General features: G+C 45.4%; 1 protein-coding gene across 1 annotated transcript in view; it reads right to left on the bottom strand.

The window, feature by feature from the left end:
* Positions 1-6,737, bottom strand: part of ddb1 (damage-specific DNA binding protein 1) — a 37,851-nt gene extending 31,114 nt beyond the window's left edge. Inside the window, exons 1-3 of the mRNA XM_036534944.1 lie at positions 6,587-6,737; positions 5,213-5,361; positions 4,945-5,061 (exon numbers count right to left, since the gene is read on the bottom strand). Of these exons, the coding sequence (XP_036390837.1) occupies positions 4,945-5,061; positions 5,213-5,361; positions 6,587-6,647 (327 nt within the window). The 5' untranslated portion in view covers positions 6,648-6,737. The remainder of the gene's footprint in view (positions 1-4,944; positions 5,062-5,212; positions 5,362-6,586) is intronic.
* Between the last annotated feature and the right edge of the window lie 8,571 nt (positions 6,738-15,308).

Raw genomic sequence — 15,308 nt, 5'->3', positions numbered from 1 at the left:
TGCTACAACTTTGCTATTAGAATCAGTGCAGTTCTGGTAGACAGACTCACTATGGATGAAACATTTAGCATTCTCATCTTAGAGCATGAGTTTATGATTAAGGTAGAGGAAGATGAGACAAAGCCTTGACACATTTCAGATTATGAAAAAATAAAACATCTGGAGGGAACGATAAGCAGTTTTATTATTGTACCTTAGCTATCTGAGGTATCTAATCTAGCCTGCTAAGTTAAGTAACATAACACATAACAGCTACACCATGCTAACAGTAAAACCAGTGGTACACTTATTTTTGGGGCATTTTGCCTTGTATATTAATATACTATATAGCATTTAGCAGAAGCTGTTACCCAGAGCAACTTATAAAGTGCACCCAAAAGTTAGCCACATTGCATGTTAATGTAACAAGTAACAAGTAACTAATTCAAGAGTCCACACAGTGCTCTACTACAGTTTTGTTACAACTGCTGAGGGAAAACATCATTCTCTGTGAGGAAAAGATGGTTACAGTGAAGTCAGAAACATCAGTAAAGTGGTTATCTCCAGAAATTTGTTTAAGTAGTTTACAAATCATTTTAACATTCCCAGTATCTTGTTAAACAGGAAGAATACTGCTAAAAATGACTAATCACAATGTTTGAAACTGTGTACCATTCAATACATTCAAAACATTGATTTTTCCCAGCTACTTTTTTGAATGATCACCATTAAACATAAATTTACTACATTATCTAACTACTGTTGGTGAAGTTAGTTACACTTATTCATTTGCTTTTATCCAAAGTGACTTACAAGTGAGGCAGAGTATAATACAAGAAAAAAGCCACTTCCCAGTATGACAAGTTGGCTGATACTTTGGAAGACAATCAGTAGACCCTACACTGCACTCTAGGGATGCGCGATGATATTGGCATGACACTGGTATCTGCCGATAAAAACTTAAGTTAATTATCAGCATCGGCAGATATGAAAATTTCTGCCGATGTGCCTGACTGATAAGGTGCGCTAACTCTGCACACGTGATGACGCTAAATGTTTATTATGAGCGCCAGCAACAAGCTTCAACATGTCAGCTGTATGGAAGTATTTTGAAGTATCTGAAACAGATAACAAAATTGCTATTTGCAATGCTTGTAAAGCACCAGTGATGCGAGGAGGGGTAAAAAATATAGCTAAGTTTCTCACTCTGGGAGGATGCTTGCTGTGTGCTGCTAAGCTTTTCTCTGCTTCTGGAGGGGCGTGAGACCATTTTTAAATAACGTGGCTCCGTAAGGAGAGAATGTGATATGAAATGAAACAAGACAGCCTGCGATCGTCGAGCTTGTGCTTTGGGACTCAAACGGAGGTCCTAATGGTTTCGACTGACCCCTAGCTAAGTTTGTCACCCTGGGAGGATGCTAGCTGTGTGCTGTTAAGCTTTTCTCTGCTTCTGGAGGGGGTGTGAGAAAAAATTTCAATAATGCAGCTCCGGAAGCAGGGACGGCAATGGGAAATGCATAAATTGCATAAATGCATAAATTACACTTACACAACAACACTAGACAGCGAATAACGTTTTCTGTGTCTCTGCTCATTCAAAATAAATATTCCATAAAGAGAGAATGGAATGGTAAATAAGACAGCCCACGACCGCCGAGCTTGTGCTTTGGGACTTGAACAGAGGGCCTAATGCTTTTGATCGACCCCCCTAGCTAGGTTGCTCACCCTGTGAGGATGCTAGTTGTGTGCTGCTAAGCTTCCCTCTGCTTCTGGAGGGGAGTGAGACCATTTTTAAATTACGTGGCCTCTCTCTCCCTCTCTCTCTCACTCATACATACACACACACACACACACACACACACACACACACACACACACACACACACACTATATCGGTATCGGCATTGACAATCGGCCAAAATGAGTTTGAAAATATCGGCATATCGAATATCGGCAAAAATCCAATATCATGCATCCCTACAAGAAATGCTCACTGAATCAATTTTTCAAATAAAAATAATGTTACTAAAGTTAGTCTCAATTTACTGAATAGTTAAAAGTTAAGTCTGAAAATTTGCTGTGTGTCTTGATCTGCTAGCTGGCTGGCTTGTTATTGAGTTTGCTAGATAGCCCTTGTAACTAGTTCTCATACATACTTCTGCTATTCAACTTTGAATATTGTAAAACAAGTATAATGGTGTGTAACCATGCCTTTTTATTCTGTAAATTTAACAGGCCTAGAGAATTACCCCATCTGTTCTTTAACTTAAGTAAAACAAAATCTCTGTATGGTCATTTAGAACACTGTTCATCAATATACTTCTTCCTGAATGTTCTGAATTTTATAATTACATGTTTAGAAAAAGACAAATGCATTGGACAGCATGGCATATGATGCCTAAACAAAAACCATTATCATCTTCTACAGTTAACTGTGGCAGACGGTAGGATTGCGCACTCACTGTGAATCAAGTGCATTACATTATAATGACAAAAATATGATTTATTTACAATATAGTAGAAGCCTACAGGCCAGCAATGAAAAGTCATAAGAATAATCTTTCAAACAAAGTGCCATGGAATTCTGTTTTTTATACCCGTTGTGTAATTTTCCATGGCAAGTCACGTTTGTACACAGTTTGAGCTACATCCATTAGTAATTAGTGGTCAGATAATATCAGCTGACCACGCTACTACAAAATCCACAATTGTAAATGGCCCCAAAAAACTTTGTGTTCTCCCACTTCAAGTTATTAGACATGTTACTTACAAGAAAATTAAGAGTCTACCAATCTGGCCCCTTAGCAATGGACTTCCAGAGGTTAGATGGGGTACTTCTCGCTGCCAGATGCAAGTTCCTTTCCTTTACTTGCACTCAAACTCAAATCATTTTGGTCACTTTGCTTCCTCCCTATATGCAGTTTCATACTCTTCTAAAGTGTAGTATCACCTCTAAATTCAAGTAACATACAGACTTTGTGTGACAAAACAAATCCCTGTGAATCTTCTGTGCTACAGGTAATAGACTTGGACAGGTTTCATTCATTTAAATAACCAGTTATCAAGTAGAAAATGGAGTATCCAGTGACACATATTGTTACCACCTGGCCCCTGCAACTTTATTGAAATAATTGTATTAAGTGTAACTCTGTGGTCAATGAAAGGGATTCTTGCTTATGTAACATCTCTCAATATCTACTGACCCTACTGACTCTCTGTTCAAAGAGCAGTGAAACAGAATGACAGACAACAGATGTGTGTGTAGGCACCAAGTGCTCAAAAGCTTTCCTATATGGCAACACCTTTTGGATTTTCCATCTCGGAATACACGATTATTTGTGCTGCCTAAAAACCCTTTAAACAGGCTTACAAACTAGATTCAGTTCCTGGCTGCTCACCCATATTTATGGCTCTGAAATTTTCTAACCAAGCTTGATTTTTAATTCCTGCAAAGTAGGGCTAGGCGATGTTGCGTTAGGATTTTTCCCATATTTTTTTCCCATTAGTCATAACTGATGCAGGAGCACACCTCCAAAGTTCAGTGAAATGCTTCCGGGGCAGAAAAATATCACTTGTATGTTGGTTAACTTACCTATTAGCTTTGAAAAAAACATAGCATATGTTTTCACTAGGGTTGTCAAAATAACATGTTAATTTCGATTAATTAATTATAGAAAAAAAAATCATCAAAAAAAATTAATGCAGATTAAGCGCACTCTATGTTGCCCCTTGACCCCATATGTCACTGTGCATTTAAGTATTTATCATACCCAACAGCAGACTAGCTAGGTTCTTTTTTATCATACACGAAACGCTGTCAGTAAATGCAAATTAAGTTTGCACTGGTGCATCGGAACATTTGTAAAGTGGAGTGATACATGTATAGTTAAAAGCGCCACTGCTGTTATACTGAATATCAGCACTCATGGAATACCTCTTGTCCAATCAAATTACTTGGTCGGAACTAACTTGTACAAAGCACAATTTGAACATAAAATGCTTCTCACGGCAAATATTGATACATGCGATTAATTTAGATTAATTAATCACAAAGCATGTAATTAATTAGATTAATTATTTTAATCGCTTGACAGCCCTAGTTTTCACTCTTTATCTTTGTAGCCATGTGTTTCTATCTACAACATGGAAGCAGCATAGTGCTGTTGCTGTGATATCAACATTGAATAGATACGAGTGGCATTTTTTCCCCCGAAGCATTTCACACGGCCTCGGAAAACCCGCATCAGGTATGACTAACAGGAAAAAAATACGGGAAAAAAACCTAACGCCACATACCGGGGATAGCTGTTATTGAGCTAAAAACAGCTATTCGATATATCACAATGTCTGAATTGCCCAGCCCTACTGCTAAGGAATGAATATTCATACCTTCCAACCTAAGGAGTACTTCCAGGGGTGTGTCCCTGAACATCATCTCATCAAAATCACTCAGTTGTGGAGGTTTGACAAACATTTCTGCATTTCATTAATAAGTGCCTCTTTCATTAATAAGCGGCTTCTTTCTTTTATATCAGACAGTTCCATTGTATTCTTGGATATTTCTCATGGACATCATCCATTTAGAAATTAGGCTTAAGACTGGGATACAGCTGTCTTATTATCCTCTACCTTCTCCACATGAACCATGAACACTAGCCTGTTAAATAAAAAAAATGCTGGACTGCTATGTAGCTAAATGCATGTACTACAGCTGTTACAGTCTGTGATGTACTATGTCAGTAGCCCCTTAGGGCTCCCACTGATTATGATAGCTCACTGCCAGCACAGAGAAACCTTGTTTCAATTACACACAACCAGAAGTGTACATGGTCCCAGTGACTGATAGTTTTCTGGTCATTAGCTATTTCATTCTGGTAATGTCAACTGTGGCATGCTCAGCTCCATTCAGCACTTCTGGTGTGTGCTAATGGCATGCACATGCTGTAACTGGTGCAGGACAGGTACCTGCACATTGCCGTGGGCCCTGGTGATGATGTCGATGTTTTCCCCATTCTGCTTGTACTCCAGGATGCAGGCGTTGTACTTGGCTGTCAAGATGAACAGCAGGTCCTTGCTCTCGCCCTGCAAACAGAGCAAAATACATAGTCTACTGTCACCATTCGCTCATGCGACCCCCATTTCTCCTTCTTCACTCTGCAGCATAGACTGCCCTAAACACTCAATCCTGACATATATGCATATATTTACATGCACTAAACTTGCAGCCATGCACCTTGGGTCGAAAGAGCTCCATGACGGCAATCTTGCCGTACATGCCAACTTCCTTAACGGGTCGCAGCCCCTCCGCTGTCACCACATAGATCTCTAGACGTGTGTTCTTGGCGATGAGTAGGTTCAGGTCTTCAGCAGAGGTGAAATGCCCTGTGTTTAGGGAGAGCAGGAAAGAGTCATTTATTAAACTCCTTTCTCACAGGCTGAACGGTAAACAGGCTTTGTAGTTTGGATGTTTCTACTGATGGACTGAGTGCAAGATGCTGCCCCAAACCATGTGACTGTAGGTTTGAAACGCTAAAGTCAACATTTAACCACAAACATGCATAGCCTTTCTTCAATGGACATCTCAGGATTCCCAGACAGACACAGTACATTGCACGGAACACCTAAATTACACCAACTTACAGTTTAGTCCATTTACACAGTTGGTATTTAGTACGGCAACTCGAGCGCAGGACCTTACCCTCAGACACGGCTCTACAGTAGCACTACACCACAAAGCCGCAGACTTAGCACTGCACGTCCGCCTTTTGCTAAGCCACTGATGTATAGATGTAATGGAAATAGAATTCAAATCCCACGTTTTCTAGTGTACTGTCAGGAGTCTCTAACAGAAGAAGCAATTGGGCTTCACTCGCAACAGCGATTTGACTAGAAAATGGAATGACTTCGCTAAAATACTTGTACGCTAAATAGCTGACCCGGACTGATATCCTAAATGCATTTTGCATTTTTCGACCTACTTCAAGGCTTAGCTCGCAAGATCGCTAGCTCACATGACACATTGTAATAATATAAAAATTGGGTAACGCGCATAGATGAGAAAAATTGAAAAAGGTCAAAATACACACTCAAAGTCGTGAGACCACATATTATTGTTCCTACCAACGTTAACCATCTAGCTAGCTCGGCAGCTTGCTAGTTAATGTTTCTGATTTGGTTAGTTGACTAACAACCTAGCCTGTCGGATACACGTAAACGTTTAATTTTTGTTGGCTGAAGAATAACGGAAGCTGTCAAGCAAGCAGGCAAACAATTAGCTAGTTACAAGATGGATTATCCAGACTATTTGCTAACGTGCGCCACACACGCAATTGTAATTCAGTAACGTTAGTCACCTTTCTGTTTTCCAAATAATAGCAAAAACGTGCATACTTTGTTCGACAGGATATGAAATCAGCAAGACAATATCATTTTATAGTGATAACACTAAAACAACAGTGCGACAACAATACAGGCCTTTGCCTAAGCCTCCTCGCAGCGACGGTGCGCGCGTCAGTGCTTAACATTAGCTAACTGGCTAGGCAGCTACCTGCAGTTAAAATTGGCATTGTCAGCACCTCAAAGATAAATAATAAAAACGTTCAGCTACCAGTGATGCAGGCATTGACGGCTGTGGGCTTCTGTGCTGTAACCACGTAATTGTAAGACATGGCGTTACAAGAGAAAACACGAACACCTGCGACTAAATTTTATTCTGCGGTGACTATGACCAAGTGTAGACACTAGAATGTTCAAGCAAAAATGCATTCTATTCTTCAACAGAGAAGTACTTTCAAACAAGCGGCGTTTTGCACACTGCCGCCTGTCGCCCGGAGGCCAAACAGCACAGGAATGGTGCAGATCTCTTAACCAATTCCCAGCTGTTCAAAGCTTCGGAGGTGACCCCTGAAGTAAGTGAAGGGAAACAAATAACATCCATTATGAATTTGCTTAATTGTGTGATGATCTTGATGTATCGGAAGAAATGCGTAATGTTCTCTTATAGATTTATAGATTCTAACAAAGACGAACTTTCACAAGAGGGCAACTTGAGTGCCCTCTTGTGAAAGAACAGATCAGATTATCGTCAAACTCATCGGAAGCATAACCCAGATAGCAAGACGCTATTGAAAAAAATATTGCTTTTCCATCTGAATCGTCATTATGGTTGAGACTGAAATCTCAATGCTAAATAAATGTTGGATCACCATTACAGTACCGATGAAACCGGACAGTATATTTATGTTGATGACAGTGACGTTGGAATAACATTTATAGTTGATTTATAGTTGTCCTGATTGTAATTGATAGAGCATCGATTTGTAGTTGACCAGGTAACGACAATGATGTTGAAAAGTCATCGATTTATAGTTGACCTGGAAATGATAACGTGATATTGAAAAGCCATCGAATTATAGTTTACCGGGAGACCATCATATGGTAGACCAACGTACTGCACCCCACACATCTCATTTGTGAATCCATATCAGTTAGCATGAAGGGCCGGCCCAAGCCCATGGGGCCCTAAGCAGAATTTGATTTGGGGGGGGGGGCACTACCTCCGCGCCGCCAATTGACTATTGTTAACATAATGTTGCGTCTTTGTATGATTACCATTGACATAATATAATTACAGCTGTCAAGAGATTTTAAAAAATAATCTAATTAATTACATTAATTACAAGAGTTGGCAGAGGCGAAAACATGGCGGAGCACGCATACATGCACCTCATAAAATTTAGGGTTACTATGCTACGAATCTCAAGTTCTGTCTTCAGCTGGAAAAAGTACTTATTAAGTCAATGTCCACGCACTTTACAAACGATTACATTCCTCTCCTCAATACACACTGCAAGTCTTAATATCACCGAGTTGCAACTCAGTGCGCTGACTAGTTAGCTGGCTAGCTAATGACTGTATCTTTGTAGGACGGTGAAATGAACGATTGTATTACCATTTGTCTAATAAATATTAATGCACGCTAGCTAACTACTTACAAACAATTACATTCTCCTGAATATACGTTGCAATTCGTAATATCACCGCGTAGCAACTTAGCTAGCTAGCTAAATATTGTTTTGGTAGGACCTGAATGTTGTCGTCCTTGTGTCTGCAATCATCTCGTTATTGTATTACCATTCTGCGCACATCTAGCGAGCTAGCTAACTTAATGTCCTTTCAATACTAGTCGTGTAGCGAGTGCTGTGCTAGCTATGTTGCTAGCTATCTTGGTAATATTTTACTGTCACTACGCTAGCTAGCATTACTCCTCGTGTAGCGTTTTAATATCACCGCGTAGCGAATGGTGTGCTAGCTAGGTTGCTAGCTAGCTAGTTTTGTTAAACCAAAGCGTGCTTGTTTAGGTGTTTGAACGAGTCTTATGACGGTCAGTATAAAATAACGTGTTATCTGTAAATGAAAACGTAGTTGACTAGCAGGCTAGATTGCGTTCATCACTGAAAATACCCTTAAATTCTGTTTATCGTTGGAAAAAGCAGAAACTCTAGATGAGAACTTTTGAACTTCACCTTATTTGTCTGGCACCTTGCCAGTACAGTTGAATTAAATAAGCTAAGCAAGATGTCATGTTTCCAAAGTTTCTTACGTTATTCACTGCAATGAAAAGGTTTCAGAATGTAGTTTAGTATCAAAGGGTGTTTGCTGCTTTGCTAGTATTCTGAATACATCCATGGATTGTAAAACCGAAGCCCGCTTGTTATGGAAGAACGTATTTAAAGAAAGGAGCGCATGCATTACCAAAGGAGCGACTTGTTCAGAGTTAAGAGTCTATGCTGATATTCATGATGTAAGCAGGTTGTTCCACTCTTCTTGCTTTATTCACTCTAACCGGCGTGCCTTCTGTAGTGTAGTTTAATATATGAATGGGGTGCTAGCTAGGTTGCTAGCTAGCTTGCTAATATTTTTACATTTACATTTATTCATTTAGCAGACGCTTTTATCCAAAGCGACTTACATAGGTTACAGTTCTTTACAATGTTATCCATTTATACAGCTGGATATTTTTACTGAGGCAATTGAGGCAACTTTAAAACAAAGCGTACCTCATTTAATATGGTAAAACGTACTGGAAGGAAGTAGTCTGTGTGTCATGTAACAACAGACCTTCTTATGTAGAATCTGCACGTAACTTGAAAATTGCAACAAGATGATTATTACACAACATTTTAAATTTGTGTAACTATAAAACAGAATGTAGCTGTGATTAAACGAATGTATGTCATTGAATTGTGCTGTTTTATTTGTTTTGAAACCACTGAAGGTGTTAATGTAATTATGGAATCATCCTGTGCTTGCGACCTCTAGTTTTTTTTTCTTTTTTTTATTAACATATAACCAAACAATGTACAATGTATACAACAGAACAACGGGATACAAGCAACAAAAATGGACTATATGGACATCACAACATTAATTATAACTAAAAACATTCAAAGCAAGTGGTAGGGGATTACACTTAAATTACAGAGATTTTTTTATAAATTAGTTTTTCTAGCTTTAGAATTTGTACAAAATTTCAGAGTTTCCAAATATATATTAAAGATGGCTTTGATAAACAAAAAAGTTTGGTTTTTGGTCAGAAAATTTGCTGGTGTGTATATGATATTTACCAAAAAGTAACAAAAGATTGATAAAGAACAATTTATCCTTATCAATAAGGTCATCCTTCTTTGCCCCAAACAGTATTTCCTCTTCCATGATATTAAAGTGCATACAGTTATTGTTTATGAAATTCATCATATCAGTTCAAAAGATTCTGCTATACAAACATTCTCAGAACAGTTGTTATTATTACCCTTTATTTATTTTGGTGAATCCCATTGAAATAGAGATCTCATTTTCAAGAGAGACCTGATGTACATAAAATGAAAATAAAAACGTTCATGGACAAATAATCTCAAAAACAGAGGGTATATAAAGGGACAGTCTGATGAGGGGATGAGATGCAGGTGTGCAGGTAATCAGGCGGAGACAGGGCGGAGAGCAGGGCAGGGCAGAAACACAAGGGAAAAAAAAAAAACAAAAGCACAAGGGCTAGGGGGCGGGAGCACTGACAGTACCCCCCCCCCCCCCCCACGAACGCCACCAGGCGTAACAGTGGGTGAACCAGGGTGCCGGCGGTGGAAGTCCCGGATGAGGGCAGGGTCCAGGATGTCTGTGGCGGGGACCCAACATCTCTCTTCGGGGCCGTAGCCCTCCCAGTCCACCAGGTATTGGAATCCACGTCCCCGGCGCCGAACCTTAAGCAGACGGCGCACGGTGTACGCCTCCGCTCCGTCGATCAGGCGAGGTGGCGGGGGAGCCCGGGGAGCAGGGCAGAGAGGACTGCGGACGACGGGCTTGATCTTGGAGACGTGGAACGTGGGATGGATGCGACGGAGGGAGAGCGGGAGCCTGAGCCGGACTGCTGCAGGGCTAATAACCTTGGCGATAGGGAAGGGACCGATAAAACGAGGAGCCAGCTTACGGGACTCCACCTTCAAGGGAAGGTCCCGTGTGGAGAGCCACACTCGTTGGCCCCTGACGATCAGCAAACTGCTTAATCTGGGCCGTGGAACGGAGCAGCACGAGCCGAGCACGTCTCCAGGTACAGCGGCAGCGTCGTATCAGCGCCGTCACCGAGGAGACGCCGACCTCCTCCTCCTGGGCCGGGAACAGGGGCGGCTGGTAGCCAACACAGCACTGAAAGGGGGACAGACCCGTGGATGCAGAGGGTAGGGAGTTTATGGCATACTCCACCCAGGAAAGGTGCTGGCTCCACGCCGTGGGCTCCTGGGATGTCAGGCATCGCAGCACCGTCTCCAGTTGTTGATTCGCCCGCTCGGTCTGGCCGTTGGGCTGGGGGTGGAAGCCGGACGACAGGCTGACAGTGGCGCCCAGTAGCCTGCAAACGCCTTCCAGAAATGAGAAGTGAACTGGGGACCCCGGTCAGACACGACGTCGGTGGGCAGACCGTGTAAATGGAACACATGGTTCACCATTAGCTGGGCCGTCTCCTTGGCGGAGGGCAGTTTAGGCAGTGGAATAAGGTGAACAGCTTTGGAAAAACGGTCTACGACAGTGAGGATGGTGGTGTTACCGTCAGACGGGGGCAGACCGGTAACGAAGTCGAGGGCGATGTGCGACCAGGGTCGTCTGGGCACAGGCAGGGGTTGCAGCAGGCCGGCGGGTGGTTGGGTGGTAGTTTTATTCTGGGCACAGACCGAGCAGGCGGCTACAAAGCCCCGGATGTCTTTAGCCATGGTGGGCCACCAGAATCGTTGACCGATGAATGCCGTGGTGCGACGAGCACCGGGATGGCAGGCGAGTCTCGAGGAGTGCCCCCACTGCAGGACCTGGGAACGAACAGACTGGGGAACAAAAAGACGGTTAGGAGGACAGGAGCTAGGACCCGGTTCGGTCCGGAGAGCGGTGCGGACGGTGGTCTTAATGTCCCAATGCGCCGCCCCGACGATACATCGGGCGGGCAGGATGGTGCTGGGCTCCTGGGTCTCCTCGGCAGGGGCGAACTGACGGGAAAGAGCGTCTGGCTTACGGTTCTTGGTTCCCGGGCGGTAAGACAGGGTGAAGTGGAATCGGGAGAAAAACAGGGACCAGCGGGCTTGTCGAGGCTTAAGGCGCTTAGCCGACCTGATGTATTCTAGATTTTTGTGATCCGTCCACACCAGACTAGCCCCCTCCAGCCAGTGCCTCCACTCCTCCAGCGCCAGCTTGATGGCCAACAACTCCCGGTCGCCGATGTCGTAGTTATGCTCCATGGGCGAAAGGCGGTGGGAGAAGTAGGCGCAGGGGTGGAGCTTGTTGTCAGCCGATGAGCGTTGCGACAAGACAGCTCCCACTCCCACATCCGAAACGTCCACCTCCACCACAAACTGCCGGGCAGGGTCTGGCTGAGTCAGAATGGGCGCCGAGGTAAAACGGGACTTCAGGTTGCGGAACGCCCCTTCAGCTTCCGGGGACCAGGTGAACGCCCTGTTGACCGAAGTTAGAGCCGTGAGGGGAGCTGCCACCGTGCTGTAGTCGCGAATAAAACGTTGATAAAAGTTCGCAAATCCCAGAAAACGTTGCAGCTCCCGACGGGAGGCGGGACGTGGCCATTCCTCCACTGCCTGGACCTTCTGCCGGTCCATCTGCATGCTCCCTGCCGTGACGATGAAACCCAGGAAGGAGATAGTGCTACGGTGGAATTCGCACTTCTCCGCCTTGACGTACAAGTGGTTCTCCAGCAGGCGCTGGAGAACACGACGGACATGCTGGACATGTTCTGACAGGGAACGGGAAAAAACGAGGATGTCGTCCAGGTAAACGAACACGAACCTATTAAGCATGTCGCGAAGGACGTCGTTAACCAGGGACTGGAACACGGCAGGGGCATTAGTTAAACCGAATGGCATGACGAGATATTCGTAGTGCCCGGATGGAGTGTTGAAGGCCGTCTTCCACTCATCCCCCTCTCGGATCCTAACCAGATGGTAGGCGCTGCGAAGATCCAGTTTAGTGAAAACGGTGGCCCCCTGTAACGATTCAAAGGCAGAAGACAGAAGCGGCAGGGGATAGCGGTTCCTCTCCGTGATGGCGTTGAGGCCCCGATAATCAATGCAGGGACGGAGGGAGCCGTCTTTCTTGCCCACAAAGAAAAACCCGGCCCCGGCGGGTGAGGAGGACGGACGAATAATGCCGGTGGCGAGGGATTCCCGGATGTACTTGTTCATTGCCTCGGTCTCCGGTGCAGACAGGGAATACAGGCGCCCCCTAGGAGGTGACGAACCGGGCAGGAGGTTAATGGCGCAGTCGTAGGGACGATGCGGGGGCAGCGAGGTAGCGCGGGACTTGCTGAAGACAGGTTTGAGATCCATGTATTCCGGCGGCACAGCCGACAGGTCCGGGAACTCCTCAGGAGCTGGGGCAACCGGCAATACGGGGACCAGAGCGTCGCGAAGGCAGTTGGAGTGACAGAATTGACTCCAGCCCAGGATCTTGTTTCCCTCCCAGTCGATGTGGGGGTTGTGCTGGGCCAGCCATGGGTAACCCAGAACCACGGGAGTTTGAGGGGTGTCGATGATGTGCAGCACGATCGCCTCGTGGTGGTTGCCGGAAATGAGGAAATTCACCGGGGGAGTGGCGTGGGTGATGCGAATCAGCGGGGCTCCGGTGATGGCGTGGGCCTCCAGAGGTGAATGCAGCGGGATGCGGGGGAGACGCAGGCGGGCCACCAGGTCGGCGTCAATGAAGCTCCCGTCGGCCCTGAATCGATCAAGACAGACACCGCATGAGGCTGATCCCTGACGAGCAGGGAGGCAGAGAACAGGGGGCAGATTTCAGGGGACTGGCAGATAGGGGTAACGCTCACCTGTAATCCCCTCGCTACGGGTGAGCGCCGGCTTTTACTGGACAGGTCGCCACAAAGTGACCAATCTGCCCGCAGTACAGGCACGACCTGGTGCTGAGTCTCCTCTGACGTTCAGCGGGGGACAGGCGAGTGCGGTCAACCTGCATCGGCTCCGGGGAGGCAGGAAGCGGAGGTGTGGGGCTCGGTGCTGTGGGCGCTAACGGAAGGGCTCGAGAGGGACCAGGCAGTCCACCGGCAGCTCTCTCTTTATGTCGCTGCGTCAGGCGCTGGTCCACACAGACGGCCAGTTCCACCAGAGCGTGGAAGCTGGGGGGTAGCTCCCGGGTGGCCAGCTAATCCTTGATGGGTTCTGCAAGACCGTGGAGGAAGGTGTCGTACTGTGCCTCGGTGTTCCAACCGCTGGTGGCAGCCAGGGTGCGGAAATCAATGGCGTAATCCGACACCGACTGGCGCCCCTGGCGGATCAGCAGCATCTCCCTGGCGGCCTCGCGCCCGTGCCTGGAGCGGTCGAACACCTTCTTCATCTCCTCGGCAAAGGCGGCGTAGACATGGCAGAAGGGGGCATCGGCGTCCCAGACCGCAGTGCCCCACTCCCTGGCTCGGCCTGTCAACAAGGTGATGACGTACGCGATCTTGGCTCGGTCTGTAGGGAACCTGGAGGGCTGGAGCTCGAAGATCAAGGAGCACTGGGACAGAAACGATCGGCAGGTTCCCGGATCTCCTGCGTACGACTCCAGAGGTGGCAATCGGGGCTCCCGGCTCGGAGGCGTGGGCAGGACAGGCGGGGAGGCTGCTGCGGACGGAGGGGAAGAGGAGCGGCTGTCCAGGTTGAGCTGCAGCTGCTGCAGCTGTGCAGTAACACCAGCTAGGCTGGTCGCGAAGCTCTCCAGGGATTGACCGATGGCGTCCAGCTGATTCTGATGTCCCCCCAACAACGCACCTTGCAGCTCCAGCGCAGCCTTCAGATGAGGTAGGTCTGCTGGGTCCATGGTGGCTAGTTCGTAATGTCAGGGAGCACAGGCTAGGACTCAATCGCAGACCCAAAAGAGCGTGGGTTTCCGGGCAGATTAATGATAACACACGGCAGATCGAAAAACCAGTACACAGGCAGGGTCAAAACCAGAGAGGCAGTCCAAGGGAAAATCCAGAAACGGGAAAGTCAGAACAGGCAGGGTCGGTAAACGGGCAGGCACAATCGGGCGAACAAAACAAAACGGCAGGCAAAAAATGGATCAAAAAACAGGCAGGTCGAAATCGGCAAAACAGCAAAAGACGATAAATGGCGGGGACGAAACAGAGGGAAACTACTGCTACGAACTAGCAACGACTGCACAACAAACAGGGTATATAAAGGGAACTGCATTTAGAACTGCATACCTAGAAAGAAATTCCTTTAATTGGTTATTTACCATAGATTCTAAGATTTTGGCCAGACAACTCAGTTTGGAGATAGGTAGATCATTGTTGACATTAGTTCTATCTTCTCACTTATACAATGGAAAAACATGAGCAGATTTCCATACACTAGGAACTATACCAGAAAAAAACAGAAAGGTTAAAAATATATGTTATTTGCTCTGTGATTAATGGAGAGGACAGTCGAAGAAAGGATCTAATTTATCCTCTCCTGTTGATTTCCTAGGATCAATTGTTTGGAGTGCATCAGAAACTACACCAGCAGAAAAGGGATGTAGGGTAAATTGAGGAGCATGAAACTCGGAATGCATATCGTTATCATTAATATGAGTGGGCCCTTTATGCTCATCCTCAAAAAGGTGGCCAGCTGCAGCAAAATGTTTGTTGAAAACTGAGCAAATCTCCTTATTTTCAGATAGCAAACAGTCGTCTGATTTAATATGTGTAGGTAGGTAAGTAGTATTTTTGTTTGTTGCAATATTCACTGCCTTCCAGAATTTAGCTGGGTTAGTGTAAGAGCTTGAAGTGAAACTTAAATAATAATTAG

The sequence above is a fragment of the Megalops cyprinoides genome, chromosome 8 (assembly GCF_013368585.1).
Source record: "Megalops cyprinoides isolate fMegCyp1 chromosome 8, fMegCyp1.pri, whole genome shotgun sequence".
In the NCBI taxonomy this organism is placed as follows: domain Eukaryota; kingdom Metazoa; phylum Chordata; class Actinopteri; order Elopiformes; family Megalopidae; genus Megalops; species Megalops cyprinoides.
Note: the sequence above shows the minus strand (reverse complement) of the source record. Positions and strands in the feature narration are given on the sequence as shown.